This window comes from Zootoca vivipara, chromosome 3 (genome assembly GCF_965207765.1).
Source record: "Zootoca vivipara chromosome 3, rZooViv2.hap1.1, whole genome shotgun sequence".
Classification (NCBI taxonomy): Eukaryota; Metazoa; Chordata; class Lepidosauria; order Squamata; family Lacertidae; genus Zootoca; species Zootoca vivipara.
In genome coordinates, this window is record NC_142586.1 from 95,404,442 (window position 1) to 95,428,027 (window position 23,586).

At 41.7% G+C, this 23,586-nt stretch overlaps 2 protein-coding genes across 10 annotated transcripts in view; both read right to left on the reverse strand.

The window, feature by feature from the left end:
- Positions 1-336: 336 nt before the first annotated feature.
- LOC148686357 (uncharacterized) lies at positions 337-9,941 on the reverse strand. Its single transcript, XM_088667059.1, has 8 exons — positions 9,833-9,941; positions 9,495-9,704; positions 6,878-6,949; positions 5,919-6,065; positions 5,348-5,400; positions 3,631-3,711; positions 2,042-2,134; positions 337-1,279 (listed from the first exon to the last, which is right to left on the reverse strand). Exons 1-8 carry the CDS (start codon positions 9,939-9,941, stop codon positions 1,229-1,231), a joined length of 816 nt encoding a protein of 271 aa, XP_088523185.1. The 3' UTR covers positions 337-1,228.
- Positions 9,942-12,168: 2,227 nt separating this feature from the next.
- TRAF5 (TNF receptor associated factor 5) overlaps positions 12,169-23,586 on the reverse strand; it is a 30,414-nt gene continuing 18,996 nt past the window's right edge. For 6 of the 9 annotated variants that reach the window (XM_035111272.3, XM_035111269.3, XM_088666717.1 and 3 more), the window contains 8 exons: positions 22,795-22,896; positions 20,678-20,842; positions 19,963-20,040; positions 19,546-19,620; positions 19,189-19,281; positions 17,095-17,235; positions 15,862-16,030; positions 12,169-15,331 (listed from right to left, as the gene is read on the reverse strand). In XM_035111272.3, the coding sequence (XP_034967163.3) occupies positions 14,754-15,331; positions 15,862-16,030; positions 17,095-17,235; positions 19,189-19,281; positions 19,546-19,620; positions 19,963-20,040; positions 20,678-20,842; positions 22,795-22,896 (1,401 nt within the window). In that variant the 3' untranslated portion in view covers positions 12,169-14,753. The remainder of the gene's footprint in view (positions 15,332-15,861; positions 16,031-17,094; positions 17,236-19,188; positions 19,282-19,545; positions 19,621-19,962; positions 20,041-20,677; positions 20,843-22,794; positions 22,897-23,586) is intronic. The other 3 variants (XM_088666721.1, XM_088666720.1, XM_088666719.1) reach the window with 1 other exon arrangement.

Consider the following 23,586-nt stretch of genomic DNA (forward strand, 5'->3'; position numbering starts at 1 on the left):
AATAATAACTATTACATATGCTGCTGCTAAGAGTGTCCAGAGTCCACTTTTCCCTTGTTAGTGCTGATCTTATTAAAAGTGCAATATGATATATGCTTCTCTCTTCTCATCTCCCCCAGCCCATGTGGCACCTAATCATGTGGAGTAGTAAGAATGAGCTACAAGATTTCATAATGCATTTCCTTTAGTAAATGTTCTCAAGAGAGAACAGGTAATGGTTTGGGGCAGGAACCCTGTGACTACTGGCCTGGCCTGTTTTGTTCTGCTCTGAGCTTCCATATCCTGATACTCTAAAACTCTGCTTGTGTGGCACATAATTCACCAATTGCTATGTGATTCAAATTCAGAAACAGATTTTATTTGGTTTTCTTTTAAAATAGAAGTCTGTACATTGTGAAGTTACCTTACATGACCACTTGTCTACTGAAGTCTATTGGGTGTACCACTGAACTCTACTGAAGTTGATGGCCCGGTGGGATTTTCATAGTGTGCACCTACATACATATTTCTCTGTAGGATGTTAGAACATAAACTATGGCAAGCATACAAAAAAGCAAGCAGTGGGGATCAACACAAAATAATACATTACACCAGGACGCAAGCTAGTTGCAGAATATTCACATAATGGTTATATTATGCCAGAATATTTTAATAGCCTAGCACCTAGTTAACAAACTGCCGTTTGGCTTGTTAATAACGTGAAAAGGAAAAGGAAATCCCATCAATGAAACAATGTTTTCAAAAGTATACTGTATTAATTCCTCTAGAATACACACTACTTAGAAAGAGGTGATTTTTGTCGTTTACAAACAAATATCTTCAATACTAAAAATTTCTATATATACAGATACTCTTTTTTTAAAAGAGCTTATTTGCAAATAGTCAGCTTTAACATGAAAAATGATAAAGGACAGCCAGTGGTAAAGTTGTTTTCTGCATGCAGTTTGGGATATGCACAGTAGGTCAAAATTCAACCATGTCATCTCCCATTAAAGCATTTTTAAGAAACCACCCTAGTTTTCTTAGGGTCCCCAGGAGCAGCAATATGGCTCTTTGTTGGCAAGTTGTTGCCATCAGTTCTTTACTGTTGTACAGGAGGAAACTTCGCAGCAGGAGAATTTCAGCTCATCGCACATAAAGTGCTTTCACCCCTTCACTCTGAACTTGTATTTAGTGCTTTGAGGAGCAGGTTGACAGACTTACTGGTCCTTGCTTAGTAGCATATTCACTACAAAGCAGAGTTCAAGAAATCAAGAAGTTCAGCGCGGTTTCGATCTCGCTGGAAATCAAAAAGCCAGTGAATTTAGAACTATTTTATAAATGCTTTCAATAGCCAGTTCAAACTATTAGAAACTCTTTTTGTAGCCTTTTGTAAGGGTTGGTTCTGTTTTGCTTCCAAACTCCTAGGCTTTCAGTCACCTGAGTTCATTATTAGGGGGAATGATACAAAATAATTCAATAACAGAAAAATCACTAGATAAACTAGAAGGCCTTCAGACATAAAGAGGTCCTTTTTTAAACAAACTCAATGAATGCAGAACATTATGGGAAAAGCTACAGCTTTGATCCAGCTGCCATTTCAAATAGCAACTGATCATTACAGATGTGTATATCCATCTGTATGAAAAGATATCTCCAGATAGTTTGACAGGGTTTGGGAAAGCATTGCAATGGAGGTGTACATCTGCATTGACAGTACAGGACCCCCTGGACAGGTAAGTCCAGTCAAAGGCACCTTTGGGGTTGCAGCGCTCATCTCACTTTCAGGCCAAGGGAGCCAGTGTTTGTCTGCAGACAGCTTTCTGGGTCATGTGGCCAGTATGACTAAACCGCTTCTGGTGCAATGGGACACCGTGACGAGTGCTAGAGTGCACAGAAATGATTGGCAGTACATACAGATCTAAATCAAGGTGTAGACCAAAAGTGGATTATGAATTTACATAGCTCTGATGCTACAACCGAAGGGAACAACAAACCAGTAAACACAGATACTACCTTCCCCCCTCCCCTTAGGAAGCAATAAAAAAGCTTAAAATGTTACCTCTTTATCCTTTTTACTCTTCTTTACTTTCATCTTAATTTTCTTCCCTGTGATCATACTGTAGTTCTGATTCTTCTTTTTATCTTTCAAGTACTAAAAGAATATATTTGATACATAAATAAATATGTACCATTTTAAATTATCCATATTGTTGTTGTTGCTAATTTATTAAATTTGTATACTGTCCTTCATCTGAAGATCACTGGGCGGTTCACACCATAAAAATACAAAATGAGAATACAAAACACATAATAAAAACAAGAACAAAAAATCTCAATAACTCCCCTTCTGCAAATACATATAAAAGGACCTAGAATGTTAATCAGCCAAAGGCCTGGCTAAAGAGAAATGTTTTCGCCTGGTGCATGAAGATAGGAAGTGAAGGCACCAGGTGAGCCTTGCTGAGAAGAGCATTCCACAAATGGGGAGCCACCACAGAAAAAGCCTGATCCTGTGTTGCCACCCTCCGGAACTCTCGTGGAGGAGGCACATGAAAAAGGGCCTCTGAAGATGATCACAGGGTTCAGGGAGAGGTGCTTTTTGAGGTATTGTGGTCTGGAGCCATTTAAGGCTTTATAGGTCAAAACTAGCACTTTGAATTGAGCCTAGAAAGTATCTGCCAGCCAGTGCAGTTAGACGTGGTTCAAACTGCCTTGCCCTAGTGAGCAATGTGGCTGCTGAATTCTGCACCAGCTCACTTTGTTCAGAGAAAGCCCTACATATAACTTGTTGCAGTACTCTAATTTAGATGTTACCAGACCACAGCCAACAGAAGTTAGGCTATCTCTGTGTAGATAGGGGCACAGCTGGGCCATCAGCCGATGCTGATGGAGGACACTCCATGCCACTGAGACCACCTGAGTCTCAAGCGACAGCAAAGGATTCAGAAGTACTTCCAAGCTACATGTCCGCTTCTTCAGAATTATGTGTGGCTTACTAAACAGCAGGGAAAACAGAAACATGTGCAAATATGTAATGAATGAACCTCTTAAGCCAAAACAAACAGGAAATCAAAATCTTAAACTGATTTAAGTTGCCGGGGGGGGGGGGGGGAGAATCTGACCCTATGAAAACAGCCTAAAGACAAAATACTCAGGATTCTTCAGAGTCAGATACTAAACCAGTAGATTCTATGAATCTGGTGAAAGTAATACTGAAAGAGTTTCACTCTCCTGAAGTTCACTCTGCTCAATCACACTTGATGGTGTGGTTTTGTGGTAATGGTGCCAAACTAGGACTAAGGAGACCTGGGTGTCAATTTCTTTTCAGGCAAGCTCACCTTGGGGCAATTATATACTGTCAGCCTAAACCTAATTTAAGGGTTGTTGTGAGGATTAAACAGGGGTGAGGAGACTGTGTCTGTCACTCTGAGCTCCTTGGAGAAAGACCAGATAAAAATGTAGAATAAATTTGCCTCAGTGTTTGTCCTAATAGCAAGATGTAGTTCAACATTTAGAAAGGCAATCAAAACAGAAAATATAAGTAATTCTACTGCCCATGTAATTATTTTTAATCATAGACACTTATGAACTTGTCTAGTTCTGTGGGGAAAAATTGAGACACTGCCAGGCATTCAGTCTTGCACCTACCTTAGAAAGCTGTACAGGACCTGACTTTTCTTTCTTTTTCTTCTTTTCTTTCTTTTTCTTCAACTTATCTTTTTTCCTCTTCTAAAGAGATAAAAACATGCACAGGCATTTCTTTATGCCTGATAGTAGCCACAGAACACCTATACAGATTCACAGTAATTTATGCACTGCCTACAGAGACTGGAGAGGGTGATGATGGCCATGTGAATTGAACGCAGCTTAGTTGTATTATACCTACAGTACAAAGCTCAGAGGGTAACCAAGTAAAAAAGTTGACTTTTGAATCCCAAAGCGGGGCCTGACTCATACACCCTGCGTTATGCCAGAGGCCCCAATGAAGTAAAAGCCTTGAGAAAGAGACATTGCAGGAAGACAGAGCAGCCTTGCCAAAAGGAAAACATTCCTAGCAAAAGGATTCCCTTATCAGAAGGGAATGATGCGCTAAGCTGCCCCTGACAGGGGACATGCCCAAGGGCACAGGGAGAAAGTCAGAGATAAGTAACTGAGGGCATGCACAGATGATGTGGAGGAGGGGGCAAGGATGCACAGACCACCATAGTGTGTCTGTGCTCTATGTTTCTGACCTTTTGCCTTGCGTGGATGCTTTAGATCCTGCGTCTGTGTCTTAGGAAATCATAGTCAGAGAAGGGTATAAGGGAGCTTTGCGATTTGTGCTTCTTTACTCCTGTCGTGAGCTTGACCACCAGGAGTCTCTTAAATTTAAGAATTAAATTCTTTCTCTGGATTCAACCCCCCCGGTGTCATTATTGGCTATCTCTGTCCTGCCTGGGTGCAACTTAAAAGGGACCCTTACTAGCTGATAAGGCTACAAGACCTAGCAGACCAATCTCCCTATTTATTTATTGGCAATATTTATAAGTTGCTAGCCAGAGTTCACCAACCTTTTGAAGCCAGTGGGCATGTTTGGAATTTTGAGAAAGTCCTGTGGGTGACAGTCAAGAAATGGTTGCTATGAGAATGCAGCATAAAACAAACTGGCTGCTGTATGGTGGTTGATGGTGCTTGTAGAGAGCTGTGCCTTTGTCTACACAGCCTGATTTCAAACCATGAGAGGGCAAAGAAAAACAGGCCTCCCAATGTCATTGTGACATCTGGAGACTGACAGGTGCTGCCCATCCAACTTGGCTCACAGGGGATCAGGGAACCATGGATCTGTCCTGCTGGCCAGTTCTAGTTCCTCAACCCAGCTCTACAGCTAATCAGCTGTTGAGCTCATTTAGTTTAATCCTTAAATAGAAGTCCAATCAATGAATGCATGCTTCCAATGATACATTTTCTCCAGAACCCACTGTTAGCAGCCATATGACCCACCCACATTATCTGCTAACAGGCATCCAACCCATCATATGAGGATCACTGTTGTAAGCTTAAGTCACATCCACAATGAGACATGCATTTCCATGGATATGGAGTTCATAGGTCCATCACCAAAGCAGCTGAAAGACAAGCAACCTTCACATGACACCTCCATGAGAGGTTGTCACATGTCAGCAAGCAATGTAATCTGCTAAAAGGAAGTTAGTCAGAGTAGCATAATCTCTCATTTGAGTGCAAGTCATATTCTGTCTGAATCCACAGAAGAAAATTACAAAATATTTTGTGCTCAAAAACATGACATGTTGAACAAAGCACAGAGAAGAGCTTTTCAGTTGCACCAATTTTTCATCTCTGCTTCATCTGTTAATCTTGGCCTTACCTTTTTGTTCTGTTTTTCCTTTTTCCTTTTCTTTGATTTTGATTTGGGAGAATCTAGGAATTAATATTAAAAAAACCCAAACATGTATTATGGCTTGAACGATATTACATGAATCAGAGTTTTGTTACAAAACAGTTCCTGAGATGGTGGAACTAGTTTTCGTTTATGTTTGGATATACAAAACACCATTTTGAATCAAGATTGCAGACCAAAATGTTCCAAACTGCACTGATTTGGACACCTCTAAAGATGGCACCATCAAATCTGGCACCAATGTTTACATGATCAAGAAGTGTTTTAGTCTATGGATGGAATTCAATGTTGTGCCCCCTCCTTTCCTTGCTGGCTTAAGTATTAGGTCTATTACATTCAAGCATCTCCACCGTGCTAAATCAGGTTCTCAAAACAACAAAGCCATTAAGACATTGCACAGTTAAGCTCCTACAAAATGCAGATTATTGATCTATGCTTGGTCTGGGCTTGGAAGTTGTCAGTATTTGCTGAATTGCTGTCAGTATTTGAAACCATCGTATACTAAACATATTACTTCAATGCAGAGATGAAATCATACCTCTACTACTTGAGCTGCTTCTGCTGCGTGAAGCAGAGGACCTTGAAGAAGAACTTGAAGATGAGGATGTTGAAGAACTAGACGACGTAGTGGAAGAAATTGAGGTGGACCTGCTTCTGCTGCGTTTTCGCTTCCTCTTCTCTCTCTCTTAAAGAGAAAAAAATCCAGAGTACAGGAGCACTGATTAGGATTTAGGTTTTTTGGTACATTAGATTAGAAAATCCTGATTTTAAATGGTTTAAAAAAATGCCTCAGTACATTTTTAATGCTTATTAGCTACCATTGAAAGGCAAAACACAGATTAATCAAATTGATAATTAAATAATAAACAGAAAACACATATATTTATTTACTGCATTTCATAGAATCATATACCTGCAGAGTTGCAAGCGATCCTGAGGGTCATTCAGGTCAAACCCCTGCAATGCAGGAATCTCAACTAGATCGTACATACAGAATCATTTATATTTCATCTTCCTTCCATCATGGAATAGTACACAAGACAACACACAAGCAATTCCCATGTTATCTATCCAGGCACCAACGAAACTCAGAAATGCTTAGCTTCAGCAAGGTGGCTGAATCTTGCACTATAACACTTCCAGAAGATAAGTCTAATTCACATAACAGTATGTTAGATCCTGAAGATAATGCAAGTTGACTTTGCAGTGATCAGAGAGTGCTGATTAAGTATTGTGACTAGTTCCAACACAACCCACAAAACCTTCAAAAACCTTCAAGAAGTTTACTGAACTTAAACACACTGTGCTGCAATCTGGAAATGTGCCAAAGCATCTGAAAGACTGGTTCAAAACACCCAAGTGCACTATAAAAAAGGTGTGTAAACCAATAGTTAGCATTTAATTGGCCCCGATACAAGCAATATACATTCAGGGAGTGTAAAACCTGATAATGCTCTCTATTGAAGCTACTGTCACAGACTCAACAATTACACTTACCTCTTCCTTTTGTTTTCTCTTGCGATGTTGCACACAGTGCCCCACCTTTCTCTTCATGTCTGTTATCCATATCTATGAAACATATATATTTATATAGACACAAACAAAATTGTCAAAAATATTTTCTGTGGAATAAACTGAAACTAACTGTTGAGATGGAGTTTTTCCACTACCAGGAAAGACTAATGACCTTGGTACTACTGAATTTTAAGCATCTGATCTAATCTAAGCAGTTGAAACAGATTTGGGCATATCAGGTTTAGATTAGAGTCTGTTTCAGCTGCTTAGTGTGTTCAACTGCAGTTCAAGAATTGTGCGCAAGTGGTAACACCAACAGTATGACGTGTGTAAGTAAACAGCCAATGAGCAAAAATGAATTTCTTAAGGACCAGCTTTAGCATAACGTTTTGTAGCTATGCGGTAACTTCAGGCATTATTTGCATGGCTACATGTGAAAAAAATTCATGCCAGTGGCACATCATCAATGCAACTTGCTTGTAGAGCCAAGCCTGGGGTGTCTCTGAAAAGATTTCATGTTGCATTTAGTCACCTAAAAAACTCTCCATCCAAGAGAAGCTGAAAGTCTCTTGAAATTCTATAAAACAGTAGCCTTGGAAATGCTACATTATTCACATTTAATCACTCAGGGTACTTGCAAAAGTTAAATAATGTAACTCCCTAACAAACACACTTAAGTTACTCCTTGACAAACACACTTTGGCCATGCTTTTGGAGCCTGAACAGATTGTCAAACTACACCAAAATGAGCTCTCTCCCTCTCTTACCTGGGGTAGTATGACTGTCTGTATCGTTCTACCATGCAATAAGTTCCAGAAGCTTAACTGTGTTAACCTGTTACAGTAAACACAAAATGGAATTTGGGGACACTTACTTTACTCTTTCTGGAATAGGTTTTCATGGTCTAAAGCCCACTTCATCAGATCCAGATAGCTAGCATTATATGTGTTATTTATATACAATCATCCATTTGCAATGCTTGAGATAGAACAAGAGGCCAAGTCCCTGCCCTGAGGAACATACAATCTAAAATCTGACACAGAGGGGGTAAAAAGGAACTGCAGAGCTGTGAAAGCAGGGGAAAAACAGTGGGATAATGTGTTATTCCCTCACCCCTTCTTCACTGTTTCACATACTTGAGCAGTTACACCAGGTTTTGTACCAACGGCTTTATGAGAAAAGTGGGCATTGAGGAAGGATTTGAGGAAAGAGAAAAAAATTGCATCACAAAAGTGATGTGCGAGGTAGTTCCAAATGGGGAAAGGTAGTCTTCTGAGGAAGCAGAAGACCTTTGGACAGCTGGGGGTGATGGAGCCACAGGAGCAAAGGTCAAAACCAGGGATGTTTCAGGACATAAGAATGGAGAGATAAGGAGGGGCAAAGTCATGGAGGGTTTTGATGGTAAAGATGAGGAACTGTTGGACAGGGCATCACATCATTAGAGGGAGGAATGATTTTAACAGCAGAAACAAACAGTTTTGCAGCACCTTAACCCTCCTTTGGGAATGGCATTGTTAATAATGTAGTTGCTACTGTCCGTGCTTTCTGCATTTCATTTCCCTCTGACTTTGCCGATTCACAATCCCACCTCACTGTTGTGTGGGACACACACAAACAGAGAAACACACCCCACTCAAGCAACACTTGGTTTGTCTAGTCCACAGAAGTTTACACTATACTATTAATACATTTGATAAGATTTAAAATGCCACTTGACTCTCTGTTGTTTTTGCAAATACCCCCGTGGAACGTAGCTGGATGGAGATGATGGAACCAAGGTGAGGCAATGGAAGACCAGAGAGGAGAGCATTGCAGCAACCTAGGCCAGGGGGCAGAGGGACAAGGGTCTTTCCCCAGGGCTCAGAGAGGAAAGCCCCTTGGTGTGTGTGTGTGTGTTTTGCAATGCTCTGAAGTGAGAAGTAACCATGACCTGGCAATGGACTGAATATGGGGAGCAAGGCAGGGAGAAGCCAGTGTGCCTGTCCAACATCAGACAGGCAGAGAGGTATAGAGAAGCGAAACGGCAATGGATTGTCTCTATCAAGGTTTCCACGCAACAGGTCAAAGTCATACTAGATAAGCGCAGTAGCAAGCAATCCACAAAACAATGCACTGGTTGGTTTTCAAGGTGCCACGACAAGGCTCCTTGGTTGTGTCTGCAGGAGATAGTATGGAACATTTATCCCTCACAGCAGCACATTTGTAATGCGTGGAAAAGATGGTTAGTTGTTTTCACGAGGGGGAAGCGGGGATTCACAACCCCACGCTCTTAGGAGCGGTGGCGACAGTTACAACGGATTAAAGCGCTTTTTTTTTTTACGCGGGGCGCCCCGCTGAAGCCAAAATACGAATATACCCCCCACGCCCCCTAACCAGAGTCCCTCGGGCCCGTTTACACGCGTGGCATGCGACTCCTGCCGCCGACAGTAACAGCAGCAGTTATTATCCACAACAATCCTCTCAGAGCCCGGCCGCGTACAAGGCGCCTCAGGGACCCGGCGGTGCGCAGGCCGGGCGAGGCCGGCTATGCCCAGAAAGCGCGCCGGGCCTATGAGGCAGCAGCTAACGGGCCTTCCGACCTGCCCAGGACAGCGCTTACCGGCGGCGGCGGCGGCGGCGGCGAAGGCGACCAGCAACCGGCGGCCGTCGTGGCCCCAGGCGCTCCGGGAACCCGGAACCACAACGCGGAGCACCGCCGCCTGCCGGGACAGGGCCAGCGCCGATATCCGGCAAATGGCGGGAGGCGAAAGGCGAAAGGCGCTCGGGGTCGGCGCCTCCCTCTCGACTCCCGGCTGCTCGGGGCGCCGCGCTGAGGGGGAGCCGGAGTGGGGGGGGGAGGAGACTGAGCCCGGCTTAAGCCTGCGCGCGTTTACTCAGGAGTAAGTCCCTGTGTTCTGTGGGGTCTACTCCCTGGTAAGAGCGCTCCAGGCGGCTCACCTGACGGGGGTGTTTGGCGGAGGGGAACAGAAACCCTGCGACAACCAAGCTGAGCATTATCGAAGGGAAATGGCTCATAATTAGCAGCAGCAGCGAGGCAGCTTTTCATTTCCTTGTTGAGAGGGGGAAGGACGCCGTGGGGGTGTTTCGTTTCCTTTGTTTAAGCGGTTGGGGGGGGGCAGCTGCCACCCCCCAAAATCAAGTAAATAAATAATACTCATCTGACCAATTGTATTGCAGGTAACTCGATTCTGCCCCCCCGACCCGTAAATCCTGGTTTCGCCCTTGTGTTTTAAGCCGTTGTCATTTATTTTTTGAACCTGTCGGTATCTGTATTGACACACAAAAACTCTCGTTTTTATTGCGAATGAATAAAAGCATAACCTTTTTATACATAATTACAATCCAGTAATAGCCTCATAATAACAATTTGTAATAGAGTTATTAATACCAATACCAAATATAATTTAGATAAGGTGCCAGAATTGATGGCTTGATTATTTGCTTTATTTCTGCATTCCGAAATCTTACTAATTTCCATTACATTCCTGTTATAATAATCCTTATACAACGGCAATACTAATAACTTCCATCCATGTTGACACATTAAATGATTTATAAAACTACAAGTGAGGAACTCCTTGTTCTTCCTATGTGTGACTATTATTCTGCCCATGGTGTTTCTTCCTGTCCTTATAATGTGTTATGTCTTTCTTTCCGCTGGTTGTTGCCTGTTATCCATCATGCCTTGGGCAAAGCTGATAACCCATTGTTGTTCCAGAAATTTCTCCATTAAAAGCATAACATTCTTAATCTTCCAAAGCACATTACATTCTGAGCCTGGCTTGAGCAAACCATTATAGACTTCCCATTTTACATCTTGGAGATGATGTTTGCTATATTAAAAAAGATTTGTTTGAAAACTAGTACATTTTCCAGCTGCTTTTGTGTGTGTGTTTGTGCGCGCGCACACACGCTATTTTAACGTACTTTAAAATGCTTTGATATAAGCTTACACCCTGAAAAGCAACAATTTTTTTTGAAATAAATGTGGCACTAATGGGCAAGAGGTCCCACCAGTTTTGTAAACTAGTTTTGTTTATTCTTGTAAACAAAAATGGATTGAAAAGTTGATTATTCAGGTGGGAAATCCGGTAGTAACAATAGGCATTATGCACAAAGAGGTTAAAGCCTTTAACACATTTATTATATCATTCCAAAAGCAGGGGTTTTGAAGAGAGGTTAGAGAGCCCTTTGGCAGTGTGGTACAGCAGTTGCTGGCTCCTATGCTCCTATGTGGCATGTAAAAGGGATCCAGGTGGCGCTGTGGGTTAAACCACAGAGTCTAGGGCTTGCTGATCAGAAGGTCGGCGGTTTGAATACCTGCAACGGGGTGAGCTCCCGTTGCTCAGTCCCAGCGCTTGCCCACCTAGCAGTTCGAAAGCACAAGGTGCAAGTAGATAAATAGGGACTGCTCTGGCGAGAAGGTAAACGGCGTTTCCGTGCGCTGCTCTGGTTCGCCAGAAGCAGCTTTGTCATGCTGGCTACATGACCCGGAAGCTGTCTGCAGACAAACACTGGCTCCCTTGGCCTATGAGCGTCACAACCCCAGAGTCGGACATGACTGGACCTGATGGTCAGGGGCCCCTTTACCTTTAATGCGGTATGTACAGAGAAAGACAAATATGAGATTGCTATTGCAAATTAAAGCAAAAATAAAATAAAATAAAGGTTACCCAAGGTGCTACTAGAAATTAAACATTCCTTTTACCTGCGTGAATAGCAACCTTGCCAACGAGCTGCTGAGGTACATAGACTCAAGAGTTGGAAGGGACCATGAGGACTCCCCCAATCCAACCCCCTGCAATGCAGGACCCACAACCCTGAGATTAAGAGTCTCATGCTGTACCAACCGAGATAAACAGATGAAGATGATTTTGCCAGTGCCATTGTTACTGTAAGGCAAGAGTCCTATACCTGCATTTGCCTTATATGGGAGTGAGGCAAGGAGGTCTTCCTGATTGTACCAACTCAGGAATTACGTAAATTACATTCCTTCGATAAAGTTGCCCTTGGAAATTTTTGCAGTACAAGACAGTTTTACTACATTTTACTACCTTTCTAATAATAACCTCCTGAATTTAATAAATTAGACTACTTTTCCTTCTTGGGGTTGGAGGATTATGTATACCTAACCTCTTCCCCCAACCCCAGGTTTTGTGTGTTCTACTGTGTCTACTAAAATTAAGGCGACAGTAAGGAGGCATTGTTTTAGAAGCTGTTTGAGAGCTCAAGAATTCAGCAATACTTCATTCAGGAGAGTCATTTAAGAACCATTGGCTTTTTAATATTTATTGAAAAATGTGAACCACTCATAATAAAAGGTTAAAAACTACAGCAATAAATACATCAAACATATCTAAGAACATATCAACAAATTGGCACAGAAATGTAAACTTTATGGGGCCCAGGTATTAAAATGGAATATTTAAAGCAAATTCCCTCCTGTATTAAAAAAGGGAAGGACTTACAAATTCTCATTAGTAAAAGAATTAGAAAACTGCTTTTCCCTAAAAAAAGAAAAGAAAGCAATTTTAGCTTTACAGCCTCTTTAATAAATAATGTGGTCAACTTTACAAAAAAATTAACACACAAGGCAGTGATATGGCTGCAAATCCCAACCTAGAGAATTCCATCTTTCAGAACTTGGAACCCACTAGGTATATGCCACAATGCTTCCTTTGTCACCCTGCTATTCCAGTTGTGGTTTCAAGCCCCATCTTAGTAAGGAAACAAGAATAGTAGACAATGCTATTAAAAGCAGTGAGCCAAGAGGCAACACATTCTGAGAGGATGGGGAAAGAGTATTGCAAAGTGCTTGGTAATGCCTCAGGGCTAGATCTCACATCCCTGAAAAAACTCACAGCCTTACTTGCATTTCAACCTGTCATAAAAAAGAGTAAAAATAATTCAGTGCTTGTAAGATGGCAATTCAGCTTAGACAAAAGTGAACATGCTTTCCAAGTTGTTTTGAAAATACACCTACACACTCAACATCAAACCCCCTCATGCTATATTTATTAAAGCACCACCCTTTCATGCTCAAAAACTACAACATCAATGCAGTAAATCCTCACAACACCCTAGTATGGCAAATTACATCAACTAGAAAGAAGGGAGAAGAAAGAATTAAAGCAACGTTCTTGTGGCAACTTCAAAGTATCTCTGATTTCAGCCACACACCTATGTATGGAAGCCTTATAAAAAATAAGCCCAGTGCTCATAATTCTTGATTTCACCCCAAAAAAACCTACCATGGACTTTTAGTTTCAATATATCAATCTCTATGTTTATGGCACTATCAAGACTCTCCTTTGCAGGAAAACATCACATTCATATTTACGTAGAAATAATGGGATAGCTTTTGTAAAGTGCTTTTCTGTGTTATTTGCTATAATCCATCTATGCGGAGAACCCAAATTCCATGCAATTAAAATAAATAAATTAAAGGCAACTGTTCAATCCCCCCATTCATTCTGATATCTGAAGTAAGCAGATTAATAAAGTGGGTGGCGGGAGAGATTTGTCCCATGAAAAGTTCATGTGGAACTATGGATGCTCAACTATGTTCTTTCCAGTGCTTTTTCCTGGGGGGACACATACCCCTAAACATTTTGTGAATCTTCGTACTTTTGTCCATTTACTATATTTATTTCCCCCGATCTGAACTATAAAATAGTGATTTTATTGAGTCAAAATGAGAGTACCCCTAAACATTTTTAAAAGAAAAAAAGTACTGGTTCTTTCTATTCAACTATCACAACGGGCATTACAGGAGCTATCAAACTGTGGGTGATCAGATTGTGTTGCGTGCACATGCGAACTCACCCTAGAAGTGCCACAGGACTGCTACTTGCAAAACTTTCAACTAACTGAAGTGCTTTAAAATCAGGATCTAGGGATCTTCCTAGATTTGCTTTCAAAAGATGCCAGTCAAGCATTTTATGAAATAGAGCCTATTCTACAGTACATAATCACGTGTGTGTATATATATATCAGGGGCGGCCAACTTCCAAGAGACAGCGATTTACTCACAGAGTTAAAAACTGGCAGTGATCTACCCCCTTTTGGGGGGTTCAGGTCAAAGTTGATGAGCTTTTTTTTTTTAAGGAAGGAGGAAGGCCCATTTTTGGGGAGTTCAGGTTGAAATTGTTGAACTATTTTTTAGGGAGGGGAAAGCTACGTGTTTTAGGGGTCCAGGGCAAAAATGTTGAGCTTTTTTGGGGGGAGCCAAACTTGTTGAGCTTCATGGGGGGTCCCAGTGATCTACCACAGATGTTCAGTGATCTACCTGTTGGACGTGCCTGGTATATATGAAAGAAATACTCTCAAGTAAGTCCTCTCTATACATGAGAACAAAACCCACTGAATTCAAAAAACATAGGATCAGGCTGTCAGTGGGGTAGATGGGAAGTGTGTCAATCTAACCTTTAGCCCAAGTTAACATTAGAATTCTTTCGTTTGCTGCAAACTTGTGAAATGCCCCAAACATTCCCTAGTGAATAGCACCTCTAGCAATGCTTGTAACAAAGTGAGCAGAACGGATGGACCTGCATTTGAGTTTTGGAATATTCTGCTGATAATATGTCTCCTGAGATACATAGTGACCCAGTTAAGAGCTTTTCAGACATAAAAAACCTCTCAAATACCAAGTTTTGTTATATGCTTCAAATTCACCTCATTAAAGACCTGACCAGTTTTCTTAATGCAAGTTGAAAAAGTACCAAAAAAGTAGCCAAAACTATCAAAAAAATATATAAAAATAGGTCAGCAGAGTGAATAGCAGCTTTTTCCTGTTGTCTGAAAGCAATCCAGTTAAATCACCAAGCCATCACTGTTAACAGTTCTCTTCCACGTTCTCTCATAATTCCTCAAGGTCAGTTAAATCCACCACTACTTTCAGGAAAAGTGTATCATCTCTGATGTATGTATTCTTTGCATTTTCGAGCACAGTATGTGCAACAAACCGAGGACACCCGGAGGCAACATTCATCTCTCCTTCAGGTCTCTTGAAGCTGCTGCTGTGAGGGTCTGCTTTAAAGGTTTCTGTTATGTGATGTTTCTTCCCACTTTGGTCCAGAAGCATAAGTGTGACCTTTTGCTTGAAAGGCCATGGTAACAACGAATCAAACTCCCCTCTCATCACTACAAAGTACAAGGAAACATGAGTGCCCTTTCCTGAACCATCCCCATTCAGGTATGCTCTGGCAGACAACCTGTAGCCACAGCGGCTGGTGTAAAAAGGCTGGCTGACTACAGAGGGACAGTGGCCTTCCATAGCCTCTTTTTTCTTCATCTTGTAGTCCACAATTTTCCAGATCAGTTTCCCATTGTAACTTGTCCCTTCTAGAAGTTTAAACCGTTCTTCGTTTTTGTTAAGTTGTACCCTGTGGATACCGAGGTGGACATCATGTTGGTTGGACAAGTCTTCCAGAACAACTAAGAGAAAGAAATGTGGGGAGATAAGAGAGGGTTACATACAGAGACTTACAGAGTTTGTATTAGGCAACATCTAACTATCTAGAGCAACTGTTCAGCGTCTGGCAATAATAGCTCCATTCCTTGTGACGAAACCTACTTTTTCTGCAGATTGGGGCAACGCTGAAGTCAGTGGTCTGTCTGTGTTCAGTAGGATACGTGGATTTGGATTCTAAACTCTGTCATCAAAAACTATTGTAAAAAAAACTCAAAAGAGGAAGAGTACAACCCCTTGCAAAATAATAATTCAAGTATTAGCTCTCGTTAGTTCCAAAGGAGAGCACATAGTGGAAAGCAGGAGACCAGCGTGCCACTAGGTAGCCATGTGGTTTGCTGAGAAAAATACACGAATGAACTTGTAAAAGCCTCAACTCCCCTCAATGGCATTTTTAAATTTTAGATCTTAAGTAAACTAGCCTAAGCAAATGATAACTAGATTACCACCCCCATAACACCAAAACACTTTAGGAAGAGAAGAATCCCCAAGGTACCTAAACGCTGCTCGTATGACTCCAGGAAAGCAACCTTTTGCTTTATATTATCAATGGTCTCCAGAAGTGGTCTCAGGCTGAATTTACTCTGCTGCTGATTTGCCATCTGCACCAGCTGTCTCACTTGTGTTTCCAGGCAGGCAGATTTATCAATGTGAATTGCCAAAGTCTTCAGTGATATAGGGATGAGAGAGAAGGGAGAAGACATGCAATTTTACAATAAAACTGAAGATGACAAACTAGTATTATAAATTGTTTATTAAAGCCTTCTATCACTGACTGCATGATATCAAACTCCTCCTTGGAGTTTTCCCAAAGGTTTCTTTTCAGTTAGGATCATAAATCGCCTGTCGTCATGATCTCAATTGTGCAAGGCAAAAAAGTCCAATGGCTTTGTCTTGCACAAATAGTTTTCTATCCCCTGGTCCTCTTTGTTTACTCCCACATTTCATGGTTGATGCTATGTCTGTAGCAAGGATCTTTGCCAACGGTTTCAGGATATTTCCTTCCTTCCTCACTGCATCAACTGTTGTGATGGTTTTAACCCTTCTGCTTTAGTAGGTATAGCTTTAGGTATAGCTTTAACAAAATGGTTGTTACTAGTGCCCTTCTTCCACCCCCATTGCTAAAATTTAGATTGGGAGGTTCTTGGAGATTTACACTTGTTTGTTATTTTGTTGGTTTATGGAATTCTCAAGTTACATATCCCAAACTGTACTTTTATGCATTTCATTTCTTTCTGACTTCACCGTTTGCAGTCCCCTCCCCACAAGAATGAATATATGCTAATCAAGAAAACATTTCATTGGGTGGACTATAGATCGCAAAACTTATGATATAATAACATTTGTTAAGTCCTTAAGGTGCCATGAGTCTCTAATGTTTATGCTCACTTATGGAGCTGCATAAATAATCGTTTTTATCAAGAGCATGAAAATTTCAATTTTGTATCCCGGTTATGTGGGTTTCACCCAATGCATTCCGGCCACAATCACCACACATGTGCAATCTGAAAGCACAGTGGGGGGGGATCCATTTTTTGCTTTCAGCATGCGAATCAACTATGAAAACAAAATGGAAATGATGCCCAGGCTAAGCAGAGCCAGAAAACCTCACATTTTAAGCTGAATCACTTGTGAATCACTTGTGATTCAGCACAGGCAGTATCTCCACATAGATACTGTTGTGTTTTCTTTGAAGCAGTAACTCTGTTAGGAAGGAGGGTGGGATTACCTGAGTGCTTGCCAGTAAATTGCTATTTTTACCGTACAGCTGTGTAAACTGCCTGAAATCTCTCTCACACTTCTTAACTGTGTCTGCTAGCTGCTGTATTTTTCTCTCTTTGTGTTCAAGATTGTTATAAAGGTCAGAGATCTACAAAATGAAATGCGAAGGTGTAAAGTTAACATTTTATTTTTAAAAAACTGATAAAAAACTGAATTATGAAACAAGGGTTATATCCAGTTAATGCTCAAAGTAGACCCATGTTAGTCATGTCTGACTCAGAACAGAGCTAACACTGAATACAACCCAGAGGGTTTGCTCAGAAGTTAAGAGATGGACAAGCTAAGCAATAGCCCAAGGATAATTCCCACAATCACTTTCGACTGGTTCAGTTTTTAACTTGTGATCCACACAGACCCAACAACTAAGTATGGTAGCCCACCAGAGGCTTAACAATCTCTCTGTTTTTGTCCACTGCCTAGGACTATGACAGATTGATTTTGCCTCAGCTGCAATAAAACATGTCTGTCCTGCATCGGTTTCTACAGCCACAGCAGGCACTGTAACTCTCCCACAGTTTGACTTCACCCACAAAGGCGCACTCCTCCATTGTCTCCCAAGGCAGACGGATGCCAACAAGGACACGCTGGAAAGTTTACAGTGTGCAATTCCCCACCCCACCCCACTGATGCATGCTATACACATCAATAGCAATAGAAAAGGTGGTAGCCAACAATTAAAACTCATTGTTTCTAGGGTGTGGTTTAAATATGCATCAATGAGTACCATGCTGCTAGATTCAGAAGGTTTTTCTTTCATAAGAAAAGTGACACCTAACCTCAAAGTGACTTTCTGTACAACACACACACACACACACACACACACACACACACACACACACACAGTTTTTCCATGGTATGAGGAACTGAATCATGCTTTCCTGTTTGAAACCGACTTTCTAAAGTTCATCTTATTCAAATAAAGGATCACTACACATTATAAATGTTGGAAGGTACCAAATGGCCCCTACCACGTAAACACCCTTAAGAGAACAATAAGGGTGCCAAAAGCACTGCAGAAATACAACTGAAGCAGATATATGGAAGATTAGTGTTACTACTTGCCCTTTCTTCACACAAAACTTTCACTGTAACCAGACCTTAACGTAATAACAATACTGCAATTATATGGAAATGCAAAGGGAAGGGGCCTTCAAAGGGGGAGAAGGGTACTTTTTACATGTAATAATAATATTTAAAGGTAACTGGCAAGCTACAGATTCTGAATTAGCAACAATTTTTTTGCCCAGGGCTCCAGACTTTTGTCTACATCTATACTTTTGACGCAGGGATGTATGAGGGACGCAGGTGGTGCTGTGGGTTAAACCACAGAGTCTAGGGCTTGCCGATCAGAAGGTTGGCAGTTCAAATCCCTGCGACGGGGTGAGCTCCTGTTGCTCGGTCCCAGCTCCTGCCAACCTAGCAGTTCGAAAGCACGTCAAAGTGCAAGTACCGTAGATAAATACCTGTAGGTACTGCTACAGTGGGAAGGTAAACAGCGTTTCCGTGTGCTGCTCTGGTTTTCCAGAAGCGGCTTTGTCATGCTGGCCACATGACCTGGAAGCTGTACGCCAGCTCCCTCGGCCAATAACGCAAGATGAGAGCTGCAACCCCAGAGTCGGTCACGACTGGACCTAATGGTCAGGGGTCCCTTTACCTGTACACTTTCGACCAAACTTCATCCTTCCTTCTAGTTTGTGACATGAAAAAGTACTTGAGGCAAATTACCTTCTTCCTAATTTGCATACTCCCTTCTGCAAAGTGCTACTGTGAATCTGTAATGAGGGTATGTAAAAGTGGTGTGGGTGTGTGGTCCCCCCCCCACTAGCTACTGTGTGTGTGGACAATTGTCTCAAATAAAGATCTCACAAGCAGTTGTAATTTCTCCAAAATCAGCAAATTGCACAATTACATGTGTAAGACACTTGTGGAACTAAGGGAAGTTTAGCCTCTTTCTAACAACTTTGAATTTTTAGAATTGTCGCTCGTTTCCACTTAGAAGCTGAAGGGTTTGGGAGGAAATGCCATGAATATTGTACTATACCTGGTCTTCCAGCTTTGAGTTCTTATCTAAGATTTGAAGCATATGTTCTCTCAAGTACATATTCTCATGTTCTGAAAGTTTTCCTCTTTTAATCTAAAATGAGAATGTAAACATGTAGTGAGAACAAAGCTAACCTGACACATTATAAGCTAAACAGATTTAAAATCATGCTAAAGCAAAAAAACAAAAACAAAAGAAAAACCCAACAAGGAGAAAATCTCAGCAGGGATACTCTGAAAAAATTAAACCAGAGGAACAAAAAAAAAGGAGGATGGAGCAGAAAGAGACATTGGTTAGCTTTTGTGCTTTGGAGAATTAGCATCCACTGTAGGACCATGGATGACTGCATTACAATACCTTTGTAGAACAGCCATACTTTTTATAAGGACAATCAATTTTCACCTCTGGACATATTACGGCATGCTCGTCTACCTGCAAATATTAACAAGTTTGAAATCACAGATTAATTATAGGTGAAGGAGGTTTGTGCATTATGAGCTTTATTTCCTCCAAAAGAAGTACAAAAAGGAACTAGATTACATTCTCTGCATTGTCACCAAATCTAGTCATGGACAATGACAATAACAAAGCGGTCCACGGATGCTACTTTGCCATCCATGCATAATGTAAGAGCACAATGTCACATAATTACTAACACGAAGAAGGGTGGCAACTCGTACCGCCATATGCAGAGGCTAGCAACAACTAGGGGCTATTTTGCTCTTCTCTCAACAACACTGTTATATTGCTATGAAACAAAAATAAACATTGTACCTCTTTTGTCAGAATTATCTGTGGGCAGCCATGGGGACAAATCAAAGGATAATCAGGACAATCTGTTCTCTCGTGAGTCTGAAAACACATTGGGAAATCTGTTATTCAAGAGAAACTAAAGAGGTTGGCTCAAAACCAAAAGGCAGAAGCCATCGTGGTGACCATCGACTAGGAATCGACAGGGCAAGTGCAACTGAAACGAACAATAGTGCTTTTTCAAGCACTCCAGCGCACTTTCCATCACTCCGGGGGGTGGGGGGTGGGGAGGAATGCACAATGCTCCAGTCGATTGTGGTTTTCATATATAAGGTAGGCATTTCTAACCTGCTGCATATTACAGACCTATTGTCATTACGTCCCTCCCTGACTTTTATTTATTTATTTCTTGCTTCTCATCTCACTCTTCTACAGTGGAATAAAAAGTAAATGGCCCATGTCTAGAAATATGCACAGACAATTCAGTCTCAGCTTATTGGCCTGCACTCAACACACCACAGTGGCCTGGGACTTGCAATGCTACACCTGACACAGATTTAACAGAGAAACAGAGATACATGTTATCATCATACTTTAAGCTCTTCAAAACTGCGACAGAAACAAGAGGGAGAGCAATATATATATATTTCTGAGATTGCTCATATATAGGGAGAGGGAGGAGTCACATTTAGGGTTTTCCACAGTGTTTTGGAGACATTTTTTTTTACTAACATCTTACCTTTAAATCAATTGAAGTCACACACTCTTTGCAGTACTGGCACAGTTCCTTCCGATAGCTGCACTGCAAACCTAGGTGTTCTTGCAAATCCTTCCGAATCATTTTTTCACAACATCCTTCATTAGTGCACTGCACGCTTTCGAACAAACACTGCTGTAGGTGATCCTGTAAAGCAGAATCATGTAGACTACCACATTACATTACCTGCACCATAAACATCACCATACTGTAGTATGTACAAGAGGCACATAAAACATGCTGCATTTTGGGATCTGCAAGGAAGGTCAGATGTCTCTTTAAAACCCCATACAGTCATACCTCGTGTTGCGTTAGGTTTATGTTGCATCTTTTCAGCTTGCGAACGCGGAAAACCTGGAAGTGTATAGTTCCGGGTTTCGCCGCGCGTATGTACACAGAAGTGTTCTGTGCGCTTCGCACATGCACAGAAGCGCTCTATTGCACTCTGCGCTCGCGCAGAAGCGCCGCTCTAGTTTCAGACTTTTGGGGGTGCAAACGGCACACAGAATGGATCGTGTCCGCAACTAGAGGTACCACTGTAGTCCACAACATTGTGCCTATATTCTGTTGCACCTTTGGGCACACAATCATGGGCAGTGGGCCACAGCTTCTCAATAAAGCATTTGTTGTAGGGACAGTCACATCTCTCTCACTCTTCCTCCATAAGCCTCTGCCTTTTCCTTTCCCATTGTCATGCACAAATCCTTCTTCTGTTGTTGGTTTCAGAGTCCTGTTTCCTTCTACTATGCTCTTTTAAAATGTGGGGTTTTGAGGTGGTGGTTATTGGGTTGTTCTTTTTATTTTGATTATGTATTTGATTATGGCTTTATATTTTGATTTTATTCTGTGAACCGCCCTGAGACCTCCGGGTATAGGGTGGTATATAAATTTAAACAACAACAACAGGAAAAGCTGGGGTAGAGCATCTGTCTTGTATACAGAAGGTCCCAAGTTCAATCCCTGGCATCTCTAGGTTGGGGTGGGAGGAACCCCTGTCTGAAATCCTGGAGAGCTGCTGCCAGCCAGAGTGGACAATACTGAGCTACATGGACCAATGGCCTGACTCAATATAAGGCAGCTTCTGATGTATTCATCTAAACAATTTCCTCCTCCTTTTCCCCCTGTGCTGTCCCCAAATCTGCCCCAGAGGGTTATTGTTCCATTATTCTATAGACTGTATTATTCTAAATCCATTATTCTATGTTGAGATTCCTATATTTCAGGGGGTTGGACTAGATGATTCTCAGGGTCCCTTCCACCTCTGCCTACAAAGCATTCACCTTCAAACCACATTGGTTTCTACCTAGGCATGTTCCTAGGCTTTTACACTTTACTGTAAAGAAGCCCCCCCCCCACTTTTAGATGCCCCAAATGCCAATATAAAGCACGTCTGGCAAAATTAAGACAAGTTTCTTTTCTGTTCTTTCCTTTTGAGAAGAACACACAAATTTAATGCACAATGGATAAAATGGTGTGTGTGTGTGTGTGTGTGTGTGTGTGTGTGTGTGTGTGTACCATTTACACCACCTTGAGCATCTTGGGGGTGGGGTGGGGAGGTGGCTTACAAAGGTAATAAATAAATAAGCAGTGGGTGGACAAGCTAAATTACTTGCACCCAATCTTCTTGCTCACTGCTGCCTCATTTATAAATTCATGTGCATAACATCAAGGAGTAAGATCATAGGAGCCGCACTATTCACCTTGAACTTGCAGGGGTTGGAAGGGAAGAATACAGATGCTTCATGCTCCCCCACCCCCACCCTCCTATGTCCTCAATACACATTTATTTGACAGGGTCAAAGCCAACGGCCTGCCTTTTTTCCACAACCACAGGAGATCTATTTAATAGGGAGAGAGAGAAAAAACCTGAGGTTCCAGTGAGTAAAACAAGCAGTTTAAGAGCAATGCAATATCAAGTCTTTTTGCAGTGCGTTCCCACCCACACAGGCGGATGCTTCTCATACTCATAATGGGGAAAAGTATATTTAAAAAGGGGAAAGGGGGGGGGAGTAGCTTCAGCAATATGTGCAAGTGCTTCACGAAGGCAGAAAGACATCAAAACTTGGCTCAGCTGATATTAAAAGTTGAGGAATGCAAACCTGATATCGCCCCAGAGACGTTTTCGCATTACAGGCTGGTGAATTCCTGCAAAACACTTGCAAATTGAGAACTTCCCTTTTACAGCAATTGTCTTTGAAAACCTAAATAAAAAGAGTTTAAAAGCTTATTTCAAAGCACACGCAGAAGGGCCATAATCCACTATAATCTTTTAAAACTTAATGAAAAGCCAGGCTTCCTACTGAGGAAATCATGCGATAAACAAGTACCCAGTGTTAAAATTTGGGGAGTGAGGCTAATGCTAGTTTCAAATGCTTGAAGGTTCTAGAGGAGTGAGAGCAATTAGGCATCAGATGAGCATAAATTATATATAATAAACCCCTTGAACAGGAAGTATTCTGATGAAGGAATCTCAGCTTTCCTCCTCCCAACACACAGAATACCCACCTCAAGTTCCATCCATCTTCCCTGTTATTCAGATTTGTTGCCTTTGAATTCTCTCCAACCTGCAGCTGCCCTATTGTGGAGGTGGGTCAGAGACAGCAGCCTTCCATTACTCAGACCCCCCAATTGGCAGGGGAGGCCTTTTTGGGGGTGCCGCTGGAAGTCAGATGCTGCTGACCCATGACAGGGCCATTTCAGTGGCAGTTTCCCATTTGTAGAATTGCTCTCCCTGTTCAGGTGCATTTCTCTCCCCGACTGTTGACTTTTAGGAGAAGTTTTTAAAACGTTCCTATTTACCCAGGCATTTGTCAATCCTGAAAATCACTTGTTTCCAGAACGTTTTAAGCCGGTTTCAAAATGTATTATTACTGATGTGTTTGCCACCATGG

What these genes read in the sequence shown, in the direction of transcription:
- LOC148686357 (XM_088667059.1), bottom strand. Translation starts at nt 9,941, where the DNA reads ATGAAAAGCTGCCTCGCTGCTGCTGCTAATTATGAGCCATTTCCCTTC. An exon ending in AAGCAGCTCAAGTAGTAGAG is followed by an intron (nt 5,401 to 5,918) that starts GTATGATTTCAT and finishes ATTAATTCCTAG; the next exon opens with ATTCTCCCAAATCAAAATCA. An exon ending in GTCCTGTACAGCTTTCTAAG is followed by an intron (nt 2,135 to 3,630) that starts GTAGGTGCAAGA and finishes ATATTCTTTTAG; the next exon opens with TACTTGAAAGATAAAAAGAA.